The sequence below is a fragment of the Dufourea novaeangliae genome, unplaced genomic scaffold (genome assembly GCF_001272555.1).
Source record: "Dufourea novaeangliae isolate 0120121106 unplaced genomic scaffold, ASM127255v1 scaffold379, whole genome shotgun sequence".
Taxonomy (NCBI): Eukaryota; Metazoa; Arthropoda; class Insecta; order Hymenoptera; family Halictidae; genus Dufourea; species Dufourea novaeangliae.
This window is the reverse complement of record NW_015374290.1, coordinates 99,886-122,980: the sequence shown is the minus strand read 5'-3', so window position 1 is coordinate 122,980 and position 23,095 is coordinate 99,886. Positions and strand designations below refer to the sequence as shown.

Below are 23,095 nucleotides of genomic sequence, written 5' to 3'. Positions count from 1 at the left end.
GTTCTCCGGTGAAATATCTCGACGCTCCACGGCGAGAAATCGAAGAAGAAAAAAAAAGTAGCGCAAATCGAGCGTAGCTCCGACAACAAAGACGCCTCCGTCGTGCCGGTAATCGCTCGCCTTCTTTCTCTCCCTAAGTCTCTCTCCCTCCCTTCTTACCGTTTCTCGCACGAACGCCAGTCGCGATAGAAATATCGCGAGGAAACGCGCGTCCAGGCGTTAACGATGAAAGAGAATGAAAAAAAAAAGAGAAAAAAAAAATAGAAAATGAAAGAAGCAAAGAAATTGAAAAGAAATGTACGAAGAAGAGTTTAGAGATGAAAAACGTGGGCGTCTCTTGTCCTCCTCTCTCTCTGTGTTTTCTGTAGGTCGACAAATCTAAACGCGTGCGGCGAGTCAGTCTCGACGCTGACCCGTTGCAGCCCGTTGAATCCGCAACTACCACCACCACCACAACCTCTTCATCAACCACCACTTCCTACGCAAGTTACCACCCCCGCCACTGCCACCTCGGAGCCGGTCCACGAGCAGGCCCCCCCGAACCGTGATCGTGACCATCACGCGCTCCACCTCGATAATCGAGATTACGAGAGCGTGTTTATCATAGAGAGGCGGAACAGTAAGCCTAACCTCCGCTAACCACACTGAAAGAAATACCAAGTACTACCACTGCTACTACTACTACTACTACTGCTACTACTACTACTATTACTGCTACTACCATCACTACTACTACTACTACTACTACTACTACTACTACGTACCCGAGACAACGGTCGCTCCCGAGACTACGAAAAGAATAAGATCTCGCCGACGGTATACATGTATGTGTTTGTGTGTGTCTGAAACACCTAATGCCAAACGATCCGTCGATCGGTCAAACGATCCGATCGATACTCTCGTTTATGGTTCGTCGTTGATCGATCGAGCGAGCAATTGCCACTTGCCGCTGGAACATAGCCGTTACCAGTACTACTACTACTACCACTACTTACCTACTGTACTACTACCGCTACTACCGCTACTACTACTATTACTACTACTACCTACTGTGCGAGACTACAGCTCTGCAATGTTACCTGCTAGGACCTACTAATCTACCACTACCATCTACTACTATCTACTTAGGATGATTGTCATGACTGTAGATGAGATCAGCAGTACAGGCAATACAGCTAGGAGTCACACTAGTAACATCCAGTCAGTACCCTAATACCTTCGTTCGGCGGACTTAGGGAGTACATAGATAAAAGTGTATCGAGGCAAGACGGTAGATGTGTTTAGTAGCTGAAACGATTCGTTTTTAATGAAAAGTATAAATACATATTACGCTTGTGAATGACGTGCGTGCGTGCGTGCGTGCGTGCGATTCTCACACGCATGCACGTCGTTCCTCGAAACACGTTGCTTCTTTTGCGCAATTGTTCGAGGTCGGCGAACGAGGCTACTGCGCGTTATTGCATTCCAGAAATGAACTGTCTAGCGTTACGCGTCGAACTCCACTTAATCGATGTTCATTCTCGATCTCGCCTCGACCAGCATTCGTATATCGTACCCATAGTTCACTGTATTCGTTTCACGTTATGTTTTATTTTCTATCTGTCAGTCGCATAATATTCTCTTGCGCATATACTACTGTCATCCGCCCTTCTTTTAATCCTCGTTTTCGTTCTCGTTACATCACTCGCTCGTTCATGTTCATTCACCTCGCTCACCGAAATCACGATCACTTTCACGTTCACTTCAACTCTGGCGGTCTGTCGTCTCTGGTTGTGCCACTCGCTCAATCGATAGACGATACCGAGGCTCGGAGCGAGTCGATGGTTCTCTCTGTCTTTAACGTGGCTCATGGTTCCGAGAGGGATCGCAACAATCGCAACATTTGTACAACATTTACAAGTCGCCAGTCATTTCTCGACGAACCATCGAGTTCGCTTCGATTTCCCTGCTCGTGTAATACAGTTCCATGAATCTCGCGCAAAATTTCTATATCAGTAGATGCACCGTACCGAAGTACATATACCTGTTATCGAGAATATTCATTCGGTAGTTTGCTTCGTTCCTTTAAAAATATTTCGGGCCGATCCTGGCAGCGAGACGGTGGATCGCAAAAGTGTCACGTCGAAGAACGTCGAAACGGTGATTCGTCGATGACGTTACAACGATAATCCACCGGTAATCGGCCTCGGCTATACATATACACACGTATTCTCGCCTGATGTACCCTTTTTCTGTTCGCGTTACAGTCTCGATCGCGAAATGTAATCGATCGAGACACGAGAACCGTCGCAGGGTCGGCCCGGCCCGTTCGCTTTTCAATCTTTTTCTCTCACGTAGCATGTCACACTTGACCGAGCATGCCAGAAGAGAAACGCAATCGAGCTATCTTGCGATAGTAATCAGGGTGCTTTCCAACGATCGATATTTTAACCGAAACTTTCTGTGTTCTTTTCCTGTTTCCAGTCTATCGATTTTAGACGAGCCGTAAAAAGACGCGATCACATTCGAACAGTCGGACATAAGCAAACGAAAAACATAGGTAAGCCGCTATCACTGCGGCTCTACCCCCGAATTGCATCCAGACCACGACTATCATTGTATATTCATGTTAATCGTTTATACGACGGTCGTCGTTGTACCAGATTGCTCAAACCCTGTGTCCCTACGACCGACGAACATTCTTGTTTCGATGTGCTTCGCCTCTCCCCCTTCTCCTACCACCAATTCAACCCTATTCCCACGGATTCGTTGCTCGTTGTCCGTTTTCAAGTGGCCGATTAACAATTTTGCTTTATTTCTCGCGAACGGTCGTTCGAAACACATTCCTGGGAGTATGTACGATTTTTGTTCCGGCTTCTTTCTGTATCTTCCATTTCGGGACGATATCTCGCGCTAAAGAAGAGAGAAAAAAAAGAGTTGCATCGTCGCGAACCGCGAGACAAATACACCCGGTTGGGGAACACGTTATCTATTTGCTCCCTAAACACCACCGCCTAGAAGTAACGTTCGGTTATTTAGCGTTATATTTCTTATCATTATCGCCACGATATTGTTTTTTGTGAATGTAATCGTTGTGTTACAACATTCTCTCTCCCTCATCTTTCCTTGCTGCCGGACCCGAAGGAGGAGTAAAAAAAATGGGGAAAAAAAAATTTTAAAAAAAAAAAAAAAAAAGAAAATAATTTTGAAAAAAAAAAAAAGAATAAGAGAAAAGAGAAAGATCCAGTCACTGGCAACGCCCACCCACCCACAACCCACGTCACGCCCGACCACTCGTGCACCGGAATGCGCATGCGCATGTCTCCCCTGTCTGCATCCGTTATTCGTTATTCTATGTATACGTACACGTAATTGATTCTTAACGATTATCTTGTACGTTCAATTTGTACGTTTGCCTTTCGTTAGATTGATTTAACTAGCTCCTTGTGTTTACTTTATGTTCGTGTTAACGTTACGTGTCTTTTACGTCGTTGTTGCACGTTCTTGCTGTACGGAGGACGGTCAACGTCGTTGGAGGAGATCGACTGTGTGTTCCCCGATAAACTGCATTTCGGGTGAACACTACCACGGAAAACGTTTCTTCTCCCGGTTCGCTAAGTATCGTGTCTCGTCGACACAGAATCGAATTAAATCGCGACCAGGAGTTCTCCTCGTCGAGTGCCTGCTTTCTATAATATCCGAAGGACAATACAAAAGTATAATGGACACAACGACGGAAGGCCGATCGGAATACGATCGAGTCGAAAAATGAAATATTAAGGACGAAACACACTGTACCCAGAAGAGAGAACAAGTTTCGGTTACCATGCAGAGAGCACAAGTTTAATTCGGTACTGTTGATAGACGAGCCAAGAATTACCTCCGACGGCGTTGATCCTGACACCGACCCCGCCATCCACCACCGCTACGATCTGTCTAACGCTCGTTCTGTCCTACCCCCGTAGACCTAGAAAAAGCCGAGTACCAGGTCTAAATCTCCTGCGGGAGATCCTGACCCCGGATACACCGGACTCGTGCCGTGGTAGGCCGCTGGGTAAGATCTCCCGCGCGGCCGACGGCCGATTCGTCGTGGCGGACTCGGTGCTCAGCTCGGCGAACAACAGCATCATGGACGCGTCGAGCAGCGACGACGGTGGGTTCCTTCCGAAGCAGCGACTGAAGTCTTCGTGGCGGCGACCGCTGGTCGGCACCAGCCAGCTGAGCCTCAGATCCGAGGGTAGCGGGGTGTCCATCAACGGGGCTCTGCCGCCATCTATCCATCATCGCGGAACGGTGAACTCGTTGGCCAGCAGGATCATCGCGCCGGCCATCTGCACGATAGCGTCGCCCAGATTTCTGGCCAGTTCGCCGAGCGGCACCCAGGTGCCCTGGACACCGTTGTACTTCAGTGATCTGAGCTCGGTCAAACAACCATCCTCCGTTGAACGTTCGTTTCCGACGCCGCCCGATTACCTTCAGCTGCGTAGCATGCATCAACGGTACAGCCAGGAGCTGCCCTCGCTGAAAGCCATACACGCGGAGTCCAGGAGGTTTGTCCCGGTCCAGCCTTTGGCTACCTCCTCGCCGCCTCAGCCTGCCGGTAGGCCGAGGGCGAGGCTTCCGCCTAGACACGCGAGGCACGCGAGGTCCGCCCCCGAGCTGGCCGCGTCTCCCGATCTCGAGACCTCGCCGGAAAGCAGGTCGAGCAGCTCGGGATTCGGCAGCAAAAACACCTCGCAGCAGAATCAAAGCTCGAGAAGCGGCAGCACCGTGGCCGAGTGGCGACCACCGCCTTACAGGCCGCCGCCGCCACCGTTGGTCGGCCGATGGCTGGAGCTTCAAGATCAACCGAAAGTCGGTCACACACTAATACAGAACGCCGTGGACGCGGGCAGCGTCGACGGACACTACGAGTTCGATCCCGTCTCGTGCACGCCAACGCCCACGTCCGCCTCCACGCCGACCAGAGAGGAAAGACCGCCGGTGCACCAGATTCACGCCATTCACGTGCCGCATATTCATCAGGTGCACACGGTGCATCATCAAACGCCGAGATACAGCAGGGACAACATCGAGGCCAGGGTGCAGGCAATGAAAGCCGAGTTCCATCAGTTCCGACAGCGGCAAGCGAGGCGAAGGCAGAGCGCACACTTGGAGAGCGCCTGTTGACGGCAACTGTTTCCTAGTAGTAGGCCACGTCGTTGGATCGTACCAATTCGATCGTCGGATACGTCCGCTTCGGGACGCGAGCGCGCACCGGTCGACTCTACCTGGGACAATTTTACGATCAGTTTACGATCAACGCGCGAAGGATATCCATTTCCCGGGTGGGAGCAGACGAATGCGAACCGAGCCGGGAGCAAACAAGTCTCGAAGAATCCTAGTAAATCCCGGCTGTGACGCAATACTCTGCGAAAGCGATTCCAAGCGGACGTCGTCGTGATTATCATCGGAGACCAACTGTTAAAGCACAACGAGGATCATCGTACGCGCCTACACTGTGGGCAACTTTAAGTCAATTCTACTTCAGCTGGGCAACCATCTGCAAATGGCTGTTACAAGCGTCAGCTCAGGATACATAAATTTTCGCCAACGCGACAACCAACGTAGTAGAACCTTAACGCGTTAAGGAAATATCGTTTCGGATCTGATCGTTAACGGACTCGCGGAGGAACTCGAGACGAAGATCGACGTTCCCGGAGAGGCCAGCGACAGACGCCGGATGGACACGATACACCAGTTCGACGATCGCGTTTTTGATCGCGTACCGGGGCGCGTACCAACCACGCCTACGTCCGATTCGATGGACTGCGATTTTTAGCGACGGTATATTATACAAACGGGGGGAGGGGGGGGTTGGGCGAAGATACGAAAGCGCCGGAAGAGTTCCAACGAAAGAAGGGGACGTTTGCTCGGAAAGAAAAATTTACCAGAGGGTATTCACCGAGCGCAGAATCGGTGAAAACGGAAAGTGCGAAGATATTCTGGGCAGAAACGGTAAGACACGAGACCGCATGACACTCCAAAGAAACTGTACCGTGCTCCGTATACCTTTGAAGTAAAGAAACAAAGCGACACGTAAGATTAAACTTAATCGTACACAGTAAGTGATAATTAACGAAAAGAGAAGATAACGAAAAAAAAAAAAAAATGAAAGCGAAGCAACAAAAAAATAACACACGTAAGATAATCGAAGAATTACCGTACACACGCAGGACACACACATATACACAAACACATACATAAATGCGCACACAGAGGACACGAAACACAGCGAGAATGAGAGAGAGTGTGCATGTATGTGTGTGTGTGTGTGTGTGAAAGAGAGAGAGAGCAACAGAGACACGTAATACATACACGCACACGCACACACACGAGAAACTGAGAAAAAGTAATTATATCGATGAGCAAAATGGACTCGTGAAACGTGATATTAGGCCGAAGCTTGCCTCGAGATTGCTTAAGGACTCACTCGTACTGCACTGCCTGTTTAGGGTTTCGCTAGCGACCCAACATATTATCGGCACAATAATTTTTCTTAAGCAACGTAAACGAGAAAATAAATAATGTAATGTTCTTTGAACGAAGGCGCGCGCGCGCGCTCGAGCGCTCGACCGAACGGCCACGAGGCTCGCGTACCACGCGCGTGCACGCCTCCCGCGATATCTCGAAACCGCTCGCCGTCTTTTCTACGCGTAGAACCAGCGTGATCGGAGGGGCCTCTCTCGTTCGACGAGCATTCCTCGATTTCGCCACGCGAAAAAAGCTTCTTCAGCGACGAACTGCCAACCGAATGAGACTCGTCGTTCCGTCTGTTCGCCTCGACGGCGAATCGAGGTCGCGGCGGGAAGAGGTCTTCCTCTCGAAAATCACGTAAACACGCCAATTCGTGCACTCGCGTCGGGAGCATCGGCCGATCGGCCCTGGTCCGTGCACTAGAATAACAAGAAAAAAATCGATTACACGCGCGTACACACACGCACACAGTACATATATATATATACACATATATATATGGGGGTGTGGAAGGGGGGGGGGGGTGGCCACACACACGTAAATAATCGACACAACACGCACACACCAACGAAAAGTGGGAGAGAAGAAAAAAGATGAAAGCGAGCAAGAGAGATACAAGCGGTTATGAGTATACATAGAGACACGCGCATACACTGAAGTGCGTTTTTCGAGAACCACCTAAAAATCTCACCAAACGTATCGTATCGTATCGTAACGTAACGTAACGTATCGTATCGTATCGTATCGTATCGATTCATCTCGAGCCGAGGCCGAAGCCCGTGGACGGGCCAGAGAGCGTTCGATGGTGATACACGGGCTAATTCCGATCGCACGTAGAACGAACGCGACCTAAACCGAACGTACGAGTGATCGTTGTGTAAGTTTTTAAACGTTCCGTCGACAATTCGAGTTTTCGTCTCCGTTTGCCCCTCTTCCGTTATACCCCCTCGCACTTGCGTTCACAGCGAATAGACAGAAGAAGGAAGACACAGACGATCGAATGCTCTCGGGCCGCGGCGCCACGCGCGATCGTCTCCGCCCTCGACGTCTCGGCGTTTTACTTTTTCTTTTTATAGTACAAAACACTTATTTATACGTGCGTATTATACATAATTATATTATATAAATATTAGCAAGGGCCCTACTCACGATTCAACTATACTACGGACGCACCGTGATAATAGCAGCGCAGCGTGCAGACGTCGCGGACGATCTGTAAAAGTTTTCTGTTGAAATGTATCCGAATGCGCGCGCGCGCGAGCGAGTGTGTGTGCGCATGGCCGTTAGTGTATGATTGCGCGCGTGACTGTGGGTATTTGCGCGAAAGTAAAACCTAAGCGAGACTGAGACAGAACGGGAACGAGTGGCGGAGAGATCGTGTAGATATATAACCCGAACAGAAAGACGAAGCGAGCGTAAAACTGGCCGCGAGGAAGAATGCACGCGCGTGTGACCGACGTTAAGAGACACGCACGCGAAAAACCTTACCGGATGCGTATCGACGAGAACGCGGGGACTCGACGCCGAGAGCAACAAACGCGGAAGAGAGATTCGAACAGACGAATGGAAGGATATAAATAAATAAAAAAGAACAAGAATAAGAAAAACGGAGGTGACGCGAAAGAGTACCAATATTCTAAAGTAATTCTAATGGTTGACTTAATAATTTGATAATTAATTGATATTGTAAATTGTAAACGACCGTAGCGTGTAGCGTATTAATCAACGAGAACGACGAACGCGGCGACGATTAATTCCGTTAAATTAATTACGTATTGCCCGGGATTACGAGATTAACGATGAACGACGAACAATGAACGATGAACGAAGAACGAGGGGCCGGCGCGCGATCGCGACCACGCCGAAACGTTCGCGAATAGATCATCTGCCGATTGTATTATAATGATCGCGTTCGGGGAACATTGCCCAAAATCTAGCCGTGCGTGCACGTAAACCACGCGATAACGTTGACAACCAACGTCGCTGCGACTTCGGTATCACCGTGAAAAGAAAAAGGGAACGACAGATCGATCGATAACCTTTTTGTACGTCGAACGGCCGCGATCGACTCGAATCACCCGTTGTTCTCTCTTGGTAAAACTCGACGAGGAAACGTTATCGCGTGGGTAGAGACGAAAGACCCCGTTTCAAAGGACATCGGGAATGTCCCGGTCGGGCACTTTGGTGAATCGATGATTTTCCCGATTCTTCTTGGCCCCTCGATTGTTTAGACGCCCGTCGAAATGAGAGAGCGGAAGAGAACGAGCGACGGAAAAGAAACCAACCAATCGATATAGGCATATAAGTAACGTGTAGATATATCATAGTTAGATACAACGATCTCAAAAGGACGCGCAGAAAGAGAGTGAGAGAAAGAGAGAGAGAGAGAGAGAGAGAGAGAGAGAGAGAGAGAAAGTATGAAAGATCGCTAGATCGAAAGGAACAGCACAGAAAAGCATCTTCAACGATCGTGGGTGCCGCGAACGAAGAAGTTCGAGCGTTATAGCGTAACGTAATTGATTTGAAAGTCTCGCTCGAAAAGGCAGAGTAAGAGTATATGTGTGTGTGTGTGTGTGTGTGTGTGTGTGTGTGTGTGTGTGTGTGTGTGTGAGAGAGAGAGAGAGAGAGAGAGAGAGAGAGAGAGAGAGAGAGAGAGAGAGAGAGAGGAGAGATATTTAACGAGGAATATTATATATGTGTATACAGTATACAGAGATCGAGGCGAAAAATCCGATATAGAACGAGAGAATGGACAATGGTTCCGCGCGATCGCGTGTTAAGTGAATAATATGGTTGAATCGTGAATTCGTTCGTGTAACGTTCGTCATCAACAATCATTATCGATAACTTCGTTTTACGTCTATTCCTTTCGTTCCGCAAAAGGCCTTTTCCTTCTCTATCATCCCCCTCTAACTCATGTCTTTCTATTTCTTCATCGACATATACTTCCTCGACTTCTACTTCTTCTCCGTCTACCTCGAGTCATCGTCACGGCTTTCTTTGCGTTCGCGATAACACCTTCGTCGCGTTATTTATTTAGAATTCGAGCGAGTATGAACTTACCGCCGGATATGGATGAAATTAATTTAGGTATTCGCTCTTTACGTACCTGAAAGCCATCTGGCATAGCGTATTTTTCAGAGTCGCGAGTGAAATTCTCATCCATCGGAGCAGAACGTTCGCGAATCACCGCCGCGCATTCGAACGAGCAAAGATCGTTGACGATCGGTAGGGATCGCGCGCGCGAGAGTGGATCGATCGGTTCGCCATTTACGTTTACGTTTACGTTTTCGTTTGGTTACGGTGGCGATCGCGTGAACACTCGCGAAAATGTTCCGAATAATCGCGAGGGCCGACGTGCCACGTCGAATCGTTCGATCGATTTCCAATGGTCCTCTCGGTACTGTTGTCGACCGCCTCGCCGCGCCATTCGCGATCTTTTCGTTTCGGTCACGGATTTATTCTGTTTCTTCGAACGCAAGCCTTCTTTCGATAACCGAGAATTCGATCGCACGACAGACCACGAATCGTGAAATCGAACGTGAAACGACCGCGTGCCCCGATGCCGGTAACGAAATATGGATATACTTCTTTTCCGAGACGAACCATCGTCCTAGTATCAGTTACGAGTTTTTCGACACATCGGAACCCATCGAGTACACCGGGTACATATTCGAATAACGTCCAGCATACGTCCGATCGGGCACGTACGTTTCGTCGACGAAACAAACTCTTCGAGTTTTCGTTCGCCAGTATTTTCTCCGTTCGATCGCAGAACACACGTTCACGCGCGCAACAAAAACTTATCCTTCGTTCTTATAGACGCAGTATTGGTTCGTCCGCGAAATTGCTTCGATAGCGCATAAACACACACATACACACACCGGCATACATTCGCATTTTACACACAGGCGCGCTCAACGATAACGTTCTTCAGTACCGTCGTCTATCCTCACTACTTTCGCTTGTCGTCCCTTTTCGTCATGTACGCGCGACACGAAACAAAATGAAACACTCGAAAAAGAAAAGAGCCGAACCGCGCGGGAATTCGAAGAGAGAGGCGCGTTTTCGTTTGTCAACTTCGCGAGTGCTCGCCCACATTCACCTCCATTTTTCACCGTTTTACTGATTGACCTATGCTTTTCTCGCGAACCTCTCCCCACGAGAACAACTCCAAGACGTACTAACCTAGAACAAATTGTAGACAATTTATTATCAAATAAAATGAAAAATAAAGCGACATTTGAAAGGAAACAAGGAGAGAGTGTCTGTGTATGGGATTATATCTACGTTCACTCCAGTTCCCTCTAGGAGTACATGCGATTCGCGGACACCGACACGATTCAATTGCAAACATACAAGTAGTATATATATATATATATATATATATATATACCCAAATATAAATTACTTTGCGAAATTATACGATATACGCGCGTCGCGCTTGTTCGGTAATCCAGGTATCGAGGTATCGAGCGAGGTTCGATTTACATTCGTAGGAACTGAGGGACGAGGAGCAAGACAGCTCTCTATACGTACTAGTACACGTTGCCCGGCTTTTTAAACGGAAAACTATACTTATATCTATAGTGTATAATATATTATATTACCGTGTATATATATATAATATATATACATATATATGTATATATATTACGTTAGTACCATACGTATATATATATATACATAATATATACATATACATATACCATAGTTTATAACGTTCAAATTTAATAAATACAAACGTTATTTTAGAAAATTTGCCTCTCGTGATATATCCATTGAATGACCCGTAAATCGTTGGCCCCGGGGACGCAGTCGAGCGACTACCAGCGATCAAGTTCGAGTTCTGTCGGAGATTCTACGGATTTCCAAGAGTCCCATGGGACGGAATTGCCGGGGCAAGGCAGTGAGATTAATTGGCGACCAATGTCGGGTCCTCGTAACCAGGCCAACGTCTTGGACTGTATATTTTCGTCGGGATGAGACAAGAAACGTGGAATCTCGGTCTGGCCGTAATTCACGGAGAGACTGCGTGCGGGTCGCTATTAAACGCTCGAAGAAGGGAACATTTGCGCAACGCGTCTACGGCACTGATTACCGGGAATTACCGCAATCTCCATGATTTCCCTCGATACGAAGTGTCGCGGGTTCAGAAGCGTTCGCGCGCGCGACGCGAAAAATTGGAGCGACGCTGACGACGGTCCCTAGCGATAAACGTGGAAATGTCTGGGTCTGTGACAAGGCTTGCTACCAGATGTACCGTTGTGTGCGAAAATATTGAATAGATGAAGCGAGAAGTTCGTGATTTCAGACGAATATTGAGAACGATGAGATTGAAGTGTGGCGAGAGACTCGTCCTTCGTAACAACGGACGACGATGCATGGAAGAGTCGCGCGGGAAGACCGTTTTTCGTTTCTTTTCTTTTTTTTATTTCCGAGGATTCATGGAGTCGCATGGCAGGTGGATCAGGAACAAGTCGTTGGTTCCCTTCTATGGCACGTCGATGAAATAATACGGTCGGTATCATTATGCACGCATTTATTTCCAGTGTCCCGGGCACGTCCAATCCTGGATCGTGATCCATGCGAATGGATCCATTATCTCAACAGCGTGACAAGGCTGTGGGCAGTCTGCTAATGCGGTAAGGGACGGATGTGACGTAATCTGAGGTCACCCACGCAAATGGCGCGCGAATCTGCCGGCGACGCGGCGGCTGTGCAGTTTCGTCGCTGGCGTCGAGGCTTTGTCGCAACAGCCCGCTGATCGAGACTCGATGATGCGACAGGAAAACGCTCGTTTGGCCGATCAATCACGCGGCGGTACTTCGAACCACTGGGAACCACTGGGAACCATCCGATCGTTGTTTCGTTTTCATCGAAACCTGATTTTTCGATTCCTCGCGCGACTCGCCACAAATTTCGTGGAGAACCACTCGCTTCATCCACGTTAACGTACACAAAACAGGACCGTGTGCCATAATAATAACGTCTTAAATTGACGTCGGCGAGTTGTGTCGCCTCCTTAATTCCCTCTGCACGTTGATTTACCGAAAGCTTTTCAGACGGAAAGAACGTACAGTTTTTAGGGCGCGAATCTAGAGCCGTGAACTCGACGAACGTGACACAATGGTCAAATATCCGCGGCCGGAAGTCGGCGTCTTCGTTATGAGAGCGCCGCGAGCGGTAATTACGCTACGTGGGCGGATAAATAAAGGGAGGGATCGTTCGAGCAGCCAACTACACCTATCTATCGCGCGAACCTTTTTGCGTCTCGATTCGAGGCAACGTTCGGCGATCATTGATTAATCGAGTTCGATAGAAATAGAACAGGTCAATAGCTGCGATTGAACAGATGAAAATTGAAACAGCTCTAAATTTAGGCCCATTCGAGAGCTCGGCCGTGCCGTGCGTCTCTTCAGCTCGTATGCACGGGCCGGTTTATCGAACCTTTAACCTCTACTTGGGCCCCTTAATACTCTCGAATCGGCTCCAACCACGAAGCATTGCCGTTGAAAGGACTCGGACTCGACCAACTGAATGCAAGGGTAATTCTTCCGTTCGACGTTGAACGAATAGAAGCAATTCTATGGCGAGTATGCAGGCAGAGTTGTCGTCGAAAGCGTCTAAGACAATACCAAACTTTACAGGGAACAAACACAAGGGTGAAATTTTATTTCTCGTTAGTTAGATTTAAAAATCTTCAAAGTACATTAAATGCGACGAACATGAGACGAATTAGAAATTTTAAATCTAGAATTCGTAAGTTTAACAATACACCCTGAAATTCGTATATCGTGTTCTTATAGTCGAAATGCAACTTGCATAGAGTGGGTGTGTCGGTCGGTAGGGAACGCCGCTAGAAAAGCGTGTTCGTCTCGAACACCACGAGCATAGAAACGTCTGGTACCCTGAAAGAGTCTCCCTCCCGACGAAGACTCTCGATACCCCTTCCCGTTGGTCAGCTCGTTACCGCTGCTGTTCGGCGTCGTATCCGCTCGGATTGAGCGAGGCGGAGCGATTACTCGGTTATCACCGCAACCACTGGACCACTCGGTGAGCAAACGTTCCACGGTGGGCCAGCTCGGCGGGTTGCACCGAACTATCTCCTCCGTGTCGCTCGATTTCGCGGCTCTCGATAAAAAGACGTCATCCGTTGAATCGTCGTCCTTGGATTCCGTCTTCCGTGAGGATACGAGGAAGGGGACGGAGGGCTAAAACTCGGGTATATACCTGATATATTCGGTATTTGTGATCGTGTAGGGGTGATCGTTTGGTCGGGCCAGTGGTGATTCTCGAGAGTAACACGCAGGTAGAAGGAAGAAGGGGAACGGGAAGGTGATACGGCCGAAGGGAGGCCGAGGATGTTTCAGTGCTGATCGGTCTACGGCCCCGTACGCGAGAGTGCTGCGTGCCGATTAATTGTCGCAGGTGGTGGCCGATGGTTGATGAGTGTGGGTGATGACAGATGTGTTTTGTGACCTGCTTCTGAGATCGCGTGCTCGCGCGTTCACCGCGAGACAACCACGAGACCGGTGAATAGGCGAAACCTAGCTCGGATAAACAACAGGGGGAAAAATGTCCGGAGCTACGAGGATTCATCGGCTGCTGGGGGTCTTGCTCTGCTATCAAGGTGAGTAGTTCTCTAGTCACGAGTCATAGAGTCTCTAACGACACTCGAGCGAACCCCTTTCGTGATTCCGAACATCGTTTGATATTGAACTTTGCGTTCATTTCCCGCGAACTTGCTTGACGGTCGCGCGTATTACACGGGAAAATTAGCCAATTTGCTGGAATTGAGACGGTTCTATAGGTATTGCCGGTCGTCACGCGCCGATTGTTCCCTCGTTTTGTCGTGTTTCACACGCGGAAGACAAGTTCCCGTTCGTAAATCGTGTTCACCTTCTTCTGTTACAGCTTTCAGCTACAGCTTGATACTGGAGGAAGAGAAGGAGCCGAATTATCTTAACGCAGGCGTTGGAGAATACGCGGTGTTCAATTGCGATTTGGACTTTCCGCACGAGACACCGATCCCGTACATTCTTCAGTGGAACCGCGACGTAAGAGCGATCACAATTTGTCTACTGAAATAAACCACTGAATTATGTCCCACCGAATCTAAGCCGACCATAATATCCTCGCGACTGGATCAGGGGACAGCGGGAAGAATCCACTTTTATCACTCTTTAGACAGCTTCGTTACATTTACACGTCTCACGCGCGTGTCAAAGGTTACGCAACGCTGATAAATAATGTTGTTTCGATCGAGACACTGAAGTCACGAGGGTCGCGTTGGTTTACGCGTCGAGAATGCGGTTTGCGGTCGGTCGAAGACCATCGGACAGGTTGGTTAGACGATCGTCGAAAGAACATCAATAGGTTCATCCGAGGAAAGCTTCGTTCTCGGAAGCATCGGTGCGTTTGATACAAAAACTTTTATTCGATACGGAATATCAATAATACGCGAAGACGAATTCGATGGCTTTAATAGCTACTATTTAGTAGATACGAATGGCCGCACAGAAGTGTGTTCGCTAGATGAATCGCGAGTTATCAATCGGTGATTAAAAATCGTCGGATTGCTTAACGAGACTCGGTAGTTTGCTAATCCATGCTCGAAGTTGCGGCTGCCGAAGTGCATAAGCGAACAGGTTAAACCACGTAAAAAAGTGTCCGCTCAAGGCAGGGTAGGCGATTCGATTTCGTCGGGGTGAATATCTAATGTAATCCGCGTGGGAAGCAAGCGCCACGCGGGTCTCGATCTGGATTTCCGTCACTCGAGTCTCGATTTCGAGACGTGCGCGATATCGTCGACCACATTCGAATACGATAGCAATACACGGTTGCGATTGCACAATTTCGTACAGCCAGGCTTCGTCGACATTCGAGATTCCCAATTTTCACGTGAGAAAGTCAAGACCCCGCCCCTTTACCTTTGAACAAACTGGAACTTGTTTAACTTTGAGCGACACGTGTGGAGTATATAAGAGAGAATTTGCATTTACTTTCTTGTTTTGTGGGCGGGATACCTATGTAAACCATCTTGATTGAAATTATCATCCGAACGTCAAAAGTTCATCCCTCATCACTGACCGGGGAAACGTCTCTGAGAGAGCAAATGTACAGGGACTCTAGTTGGCAGTGCAACAAACAATGTAGCGTTAAAAAGACTGTCGCGTTGATTTCCTGTTCAAAGACTAGGTGGCGATATTCTTTCGCGGATGTTGCATTCGACGCGCGTGCAGCCGCACGCCGGAAACAGATAGAACGTTGCACATGGCTACCGCATAAAATCAAGTGGAACTTAACCTGATTGGTCCCTGATGCGTATGCAAAACAGGTGCTGGTTCCCTCTCTGTCTATCGAACGCGGTAATTGGAGTACGGGACGCAAGGCTGCATTATATCTAGTGACGGCGAGTCCGCGACAGAAGGGGTCCAACCAGTGGGTCACTGCTAACGCATTGTCAGACGATTAGGGACGATTAGCAGCCTTTTCGCCAGCCTCGTTTTGACCGCGAGGCCTCCCCAGGTTGCACCGTTTTACATTTTCACCGGAGGACGCACGTGTCGCGTACCGCGTTTGCAGTCTTTATCGAAGAGACAAACTGAACACCGACGACGAGTAAATACCATATATTTTAGAACAGACACGACTGCACCCTGTCAGGTGCTTTCGATTTTCTCAAACGTTGACACGTTCATGCGACGGTTATGAAATCGGTCGTGTCTGGATGGCCTCGCGAAGGCAATCAAATTAACCCGGAAATGTTCCGTAACTTTATTCAGCAGCCACGCTTAATAATACGTCTACAGACATAGGGAGACAAATCATTCGCGTTTTACGGTTATAGCGTGACTGGGCGACCAATTAACAAAGGGGGATGAACCTGTTGGCGGCGCGTCACCAGTACGAATCATCCTTTGGTACCGGAAGCGAATTTTTTTTTACATCGGGGTCCTGGTGTCGTTTCAGGGTCGAACGATCTTTTCATGGTATAACGGACATCCGTCGGTCGGTCTAGGCTACGACGGACGCGTTCATCTTTTAGAAGACGCGGTTAACCGGGGATACGGCCAAGGTAGCATCAATCTCACGAACATCCGCGAGAGCGACCAAGGATGGTACGAGTGCAGGGTGATCTTCCCCAACAGGACGCCCAATTCCAGAAACAATGGAACCTGGTTCCACCTCGCCATAGATGGTAAGGTCGCTCACTTTCTCGTATCCGTTGATCGACTAATTCGATAACAGCGAGTGGCGAAGGAAATTAACGTAGTTAACCGCCGACTGACTAACCCTGTGCACTGAATTGGGTCACGCTGGTGTGCGGACACTAACACTGGACGAAGGAGAGGCTTATGCCCGTGAAATCTTGCCAGATATTCGGCAAGGATGAAGTAAGCGTTTCAAACCTAGCTAAGATTTTCTGCCAATTCTTGCGATCTCGGTTCGAAATCCTCGAAACGATTATTGTCAGTCATTCCGTTGCATTTGAAGGGATCGTCGTAACGTACGATGCGCAAAAATTACGAATCGTTCTAACAAAAAGAAATCGGCAAACGTTTCGAAATGACCGAACGCCGAGGAAACGAGTATTCGTTCTGACCCGACCCCCATTCGCGAAGCGAGATTAGAGTCAATGATTCACTCGTTAACCCAGACGGAATTCTGGTTTTTGCTGGTGGTATTCTGTTAAACGGTAATGGAGAATTGAGTCACCGTAGGGAACTAACGGCGCAATTGACCGTAGAAGATATCAATCGTGAAACTACCGGCCTCCCGGTAACACGAATTCGAGACCCTCGAACAATACGATCCTCTACACAAAGGTGACACACCCTTTCCCGGAAAAGTCGAAAACAGCAGCACCCGTAGAATGCCCGTCGTACCTCAGTGATTCGACATAATATGCCTCTGTCACGCACCGATTCGAAATAACACTTGCGTTATGCGCGCTTGATTTACGCCAATAACGCGTCGATTAACCGGCACCAATGCGTCTTGAACGGTTTACGCGTTGCACATCGATTCTCCGACTAGGCAAAATTAACGAATTATAACAATTAATCACGCTCTCGCCGCGCCGTGCAACCAAATCGATCGTACGAACGAATGAACGAATGTAATCCCGCTGCTGCTTACTAACATGAACCTGGGCAGACTCGTTAAATCGTTCAACCCAGGTGCGTCGCCGTTTGGGACGTCTGTTCCAGGTGAAAATTGGCTGACGATCCCGCCTGTGAACGAGACTATCATGGAGGGAGAGTCGGTCAGCTTCGATTGCGTCGCCAAAGGGGAAAAGTCCGTGGTGAACTGGTTCCGCGAGGGCACAGAAATCTCGATGATCGAGGTAACGCAAACGAAAGAAATTATGTCTATCCATCGAACGAACGTCTAAATGTACGTAACATTTACTCGTTTGCGTCAGGATTTCAAGAGAAGGGCGTCCGTCTCCAAGGATGGAACGTTGACCATCAACTCAGCCGCCATGGGAGATCTCGGAGAATACACCTGTGTGGTGACCGGCGAGACTGGGGAGAAACAGAGTGCCTCGGCTTTTCTCAATGTGCAGTGTGAATATCCGCGAAAAATCTGTCGAAGCATAGGGATTCCGATGGCTTTCAGTGAAACGGAACATTGAACAATGCTCTTGGACGTAATTGTCGATAATGATGACCATCGGAATCTCTATGAGCAATAGTTTCGGACGCATAGTCGCAGAGACTATAGTTTCGATTGATACGTCTTACACTGTTTCAGTCAAGGCGAAAGTTATCTACGCTCCCCGGGAAGTCTACCTTCCATACGGAAAACCAGCCCTTCTGGACTGTCATTTCAGGGCGAATCCACCCATGACGAACCTACGTTGGGAGAAGGATGGGTTTCTCTTTGACCCGTACAACGTTCAAGGAGTGTTCTACAGGAGAAACGGTTCTCTGTCTTTCAGTAAAGTGGACGAAACCCATTCTGGAAGCTATACCTGCACACCGTACAATGAACTGGGTACCGAAGGACCCAGTCCAACCATCACGGTGGTGAGTATTCCATTTTACCCCTGCTGGAAGAAATATAGCGTGGTCGCAAAATCACCTAGGAACTAATTATTAATTATTATTAGGAATAATACTGTACAATCCTGTGTCTTGCGACATCAATAGAACCTACTAATCGAGTGTCCACTTCGCGACCGCACTATATCGTTTCCACCAACTGTACCAACCACGGTCTATGCGTGTGGTTGACGTCCGAATTCGTCGGCGAACAAAGGCACAGAAGCCAAAGCGTTGTAATTGAAAGAAGCATGATCTATTTGGTTCAGCCACCCTTGAATTCACCGGTCAAAAGTAGTATGCGCTGCAAGAAACGGGACGATACAGTTCAGACCATTGACCGGTTACAGACGAGTGTTAACCATTCCTTTATCGTCCAATTAGAATTACTTATTGCCCGCCGCACATTTTCAGACCATTTAGTCCCAATTCGTGAACAGATCCTAATCTCTTTACAGATCGTTGAAAGGCCGCCAATATTCACGGTGACACCTCAGAATTTGTACATAAGGAAATTGGGCGGGACTGTGGAGATTCCTTGCGACGCCAGGGATGGTGACCAATCCCGTCGACCGTCGATCGTCTGGTACAAGGTACTGATCGATGATTTACTTATTCCTCACAGTCGAATAATTCCGTCGTCTGTTTTTTCAGGACGGCTCACCGATTTCCCCCGAGAGGACCATCATAATCGGTGGCAATTTAACTATCGAGAGGATTCAAGAGGAAGACAGAGGACTGTATCAATGCGCTGCTAGCAACGAGATCGCGACGGTAGTTGCAGACACGGAATTAATGGTCCTGAATGTTCCACCGCGAGCACCGTACAATCTGAGCGCCAACAGTACCAATCACGCTGTCACATTAACCTGGGTGCCGGGATTCGTGAGACCAAAGACGGAGTATTCCGTCTGGTAACTGAAGTTTCAAACGACCATTATTGAAATCGTCGAATTTTTTAATATCGCTTATGCCTTAACGATACTTACCTAACGACAACTATTTGTAATTAGGTACAGACCTACCGACACCACGGAATGGAGAACGATGAAAATCCTGTCGAGAAAGATCACCGAAGCGACCGTCAATAACTTGAACCCAGGACGGGAGTACGAGTTCATGGTGCTCAGCCAGGACAAACACGGCGACGGGATGTTCAGTAAAACATTACGAATCTTCACACAGCCACGTGCGTGCGATGCATTTCTGTACCTTTCGGAATGTTCGAAATTTTAGAATGATAACGATGCTACGAATTTCAGATCTAATCGACGAGAACTCTGCATCGGAGTACCGTAGCCCACCAGGTAATCGGAAACATTTTAACTGTATATTTGAAATCTGTTTTGAGATCGCGTTGGTAAATATTTCGATTTCGTAGACGAGAGAATGGGCCCGCCAGTAAACGTGAGGGTACAGGCGACTGTAGAGGGATACTTGGTTACCTGGGAGCCTCCTGCTTACGGAAAAGAACAAGTCAGACTTTACGGCGTTAGATGGTTCCGTGGACCGTCCGAACGACTCTATGGGAGAGCGGAAACGACCGACACTTACTACCTAGGTATAACCGATGGAAACGATACAGCGTGGTCGTAGAATAGACACTTGGCGGTGTGAGTCGCAATACCCTTGATGACACCTACCACATTTTTATCAATTTTTTTTTTATCGCACTTGTACTTCATTTCCCAGTCGATTTTACGACCATGTTGAATTTCCTCCGTCGGTATATTTTGCATTTTAGTCCAAAACGGTTCGTCTTTCCTGTTTTGTCTGCAAGAAAATTGCTTTTTCACACAACATACGATATTAATTACTGTTCAGTGAAAACTCTGGAGGAGGAGAGTTACTATACGTTCGAGGTGGCCGCCGTGTCGATCTCGGACGACATCGCGACGAGCGAGCGTATCAGCCTCGAGGTGCCAGCCTACCGTAGGAACCGTGCGATTTCCATGGGAATCGTGGCTGGGATTGGCTTTTTGGCGGCGGCCCTGGCCGCCATATGGTGGGCAAGGAAACGTTTCTGTCAGTCGCCGAACGAGAAATAGAAGAGTAATCTCGTGGTCGAGCTTACTTAGCGACGAGCCACGCGTGTATATCGTACACGTTGGTACGGCCAGCCGCAATAAACTTCCCTAACGTAGACGTTATCGATAGCCCGATAGAGCGCGAGGAGTTTCGGTTCGTGATTTGCAAGTCGATGTCGCACGAACTTATAATCGTTACGATTACGTATGTACGTATGTAATATAATATCGATCGCGTAGACACAGAGAAGTAGACGTGTGGAAGGACGATGAGAACCGAGATGGAGCAATTCGGCGCGAGGAATTTCTATTTGGGACGGTTTAATTTACTCCGTTTACGTACATATAAGTTACTACGAGTGTTCTTGCATTGCATCGTTACATTATGTATCGTTTAAAAGCTTTATTAGATAAGTGCACGTTTATTAAGGATTAGTTCTGGCATTTGATCGTTGTTCGGGTACCAGGCTGCGAGAGACGCGAGGCGCGAGTTTATTTAGCGGAGAAAATAGCGACGCATCTCGACAGCTGGGAACTAGCTCGGTTGGGACTATCTATATGTATACATCCGATACGTTTTTCTATTGTAAATAAATTGTGTCGATTATCTATGCATCAGGCGTCTCCCCTCCGTCTTCTGTTCGAGCGTGTTACGCAAGCCTTCCAAGGACAATTACCAGTTTCTCGTGCGTATCGATATTTAGAGTTTCCAATAATTATTCCGTTGAAATTTATTTGGTTGAACCTTAATACGGTAAGTGCCACACGATTGAATAAATATTATTATAGTTTGGTTCCCTGTAAGATATTATAGAGGTGACAAGGTTCGCACGGGTCTTGCGAGTGTGCGGTCGCTAAATTGTTTAGACGCGTCCGGTGTAATCCGCTTGCAGTCGTTGCATGTTTTGTCTACGAAAGACCAGGATCACGAAATACTGGCTATTCTTTACAGCCATGGAAACTTGATAGGCTTCGTAAGCGGCTGACCGATAGTCAATCCATCAGCAGATAGTGTTTCACTAGTCAACGGTGTGGTTGGGACATTGAGACATGACACCGTCCCGCAATGAAACAAACATACAGATATCGTTAAAAACATCTAGAAACTGCCGTATTGTGATTTAATCGCGATTTTAGTCTTAGATAATTCGAGGTGAGTCGACAAACAACTCGCGGTGAATTCAGACGCGAACGCGATGCAGCCAATTGAAAAATAAGTATGTGTCTATAATGTCTAACGCGATTTGTTAGCGATTTTATGAGAGGAATATATCTAATTGTTATCGATGACTGTTGGAGATTAGAGATTGTTAAAACAAATCGGATATCGATCTTCAAATCGGGTCCAACGAGCGATGCGTCTGAGCAGAAAGCCTTTCGACGATTCTTTTTTTCTGTAGGCATTCAATATCAGGTATCGACGAGATATCTACATGTTTACACAGAAACACTCACACTTATCTATTGTAAACAAGTCTCTAACTCGACCAACCGATCAAAGGCTAAAGACGGAGTTAAGAGTTCCCACATTTTTCGACCACGCGTTTTGTTGAACGTGTACACATTAAGATGACAGAGAATGTCTGACCACTCTATGATGTTTGCCCACCGTGAAAAAAGGCTTTGAATAAATAATCAAAATATTTCAGCAGGGTTTAGACGCGATGCTAAAAAAATCCCTTCGGATGTTTCTTTCGCGAAGACGATCTGTTCGACCGTTGCTTTGTAAGCGTGTACAGGGACGATGAAATCGCGAGGTAGTACCAATCGCATGTATACATATACGTAGTATGTACCACACGGGCAAAGAAGAGCGGATAAATACACGAGGGTCGGGCACAGTTCACCGGAACGGACTAGCCGGGTCAATTAATAGACAGAAGCCGCCTGCTGGCGGCTATTCGCAGTCGTAGCAGACGATTTTGCCTGGCAATGAAGAGATCAATGGCTTTGAACTATACATATGTATAGATGAAGCGACACTTTGGAGGGGGGAGGAGCTAGTCACTTCCGTGGCTTCTTACCTGTACAAGCAAAACTCCTTTCCTCTTCCCACGTGCTTACCCTTAGTTTTCGACCGAGTGCCGTTGCAATCGCCTCCATTCGACCGCGACGAGTCACGCGCCGTTAAAATCCCAATACAAAGTGTACCGAAAATTTTGGACTGTCTTATTGTGAGCGACGTACGCATTTGTGAGAAATTGCGTGTGTTCGTTCGTCAATAGGCAGAGGAAGAAAATTCGAATAAACTGACGGGGACCACAGAAAGATAGTACGGATCCGCGGTACAAAATTAAGAATTTTTACCCGTCGACAGTAAGCTGACCTTGGCTCTGTTTCTGAGAAAACCCAGTTCGTCGTAACGACTCGTCCGGTGTAACGATAATTATGTGCATTTACCAAATGATTTCTTTTCTCTTCTCGATGCAAAGTGTTGTTTCCCATGGACAGATCAGTGACGAAAGAGCGTGGCGTCTCGATCCATCGATCGATCCCTGAAACGATAATCATTCCTGACGA

The 23,095-nt window shown here is 47.9% G+C and overlaps 2 protein-coding genes across 3 annotated transcripts in view; both read left to right on the top strand.

The window, feature by feature from the left end:
* LOC107192771 (protein turtle) overlaps positions 1-6,137 on the top strand; it is a 22,953-nt gene extending 16,816 nt beyond the window's left edge. The window contains exon 13 of the mRNA XM_015582107.1: positions 3,945-6,137. Coding sequence (XP_015437593.1) covers positions 3,945-5,148 — 1,204 coding nt within the window. The 3' untranslated portion in view covers positions 5,149-6,137. The remainder of the gene's footprint in view (positions 1-3,944) is intronic.
* Positions 6,138-13,563: 7,426 nt separating this feature from the next.
* Positions 13,564-21,182, top strand: LOC107192779 (protein turtle). 2 transcript variants are annotated; one of them, XM_015582117.1, is made up of 12 exons: positions 13,564-14,128; positions 14,413-14,555; positions 16,471-16,699; positions 17,712-17,848; positions 17,927-18,071; positions 18,259-18,533; positions 19,007-19,141; positions 19,203-19,462; positions 19,562-19,737; positions 19,811-19,855; positions 19,930-20,109; positions 20,373-21,182. In XM_015582117.1, the coding sequence occupies exons 1-12, from the start codon at positions 14,074-14,076 to the stop codon at positions 20,594-20,596; spliced, it is 2,004 nt and encodes a 667-aa protein (XP_015437603.1). In that variant the 5' UTR covers positions 13,564-14,073; the 3' UTR covers positions 20,597-21,182. The 2 variants fall into 2 exon arrangements, with proteins under 2 accessions (XP_015437603.1, XP_015437602.1); XM_015582116.1 differs by having other exon boundaries at positions 17,682-17,848.
* The last annotated feature ends 1,913 nt before the right edge of the window (positions 21,183-23,095 follow it).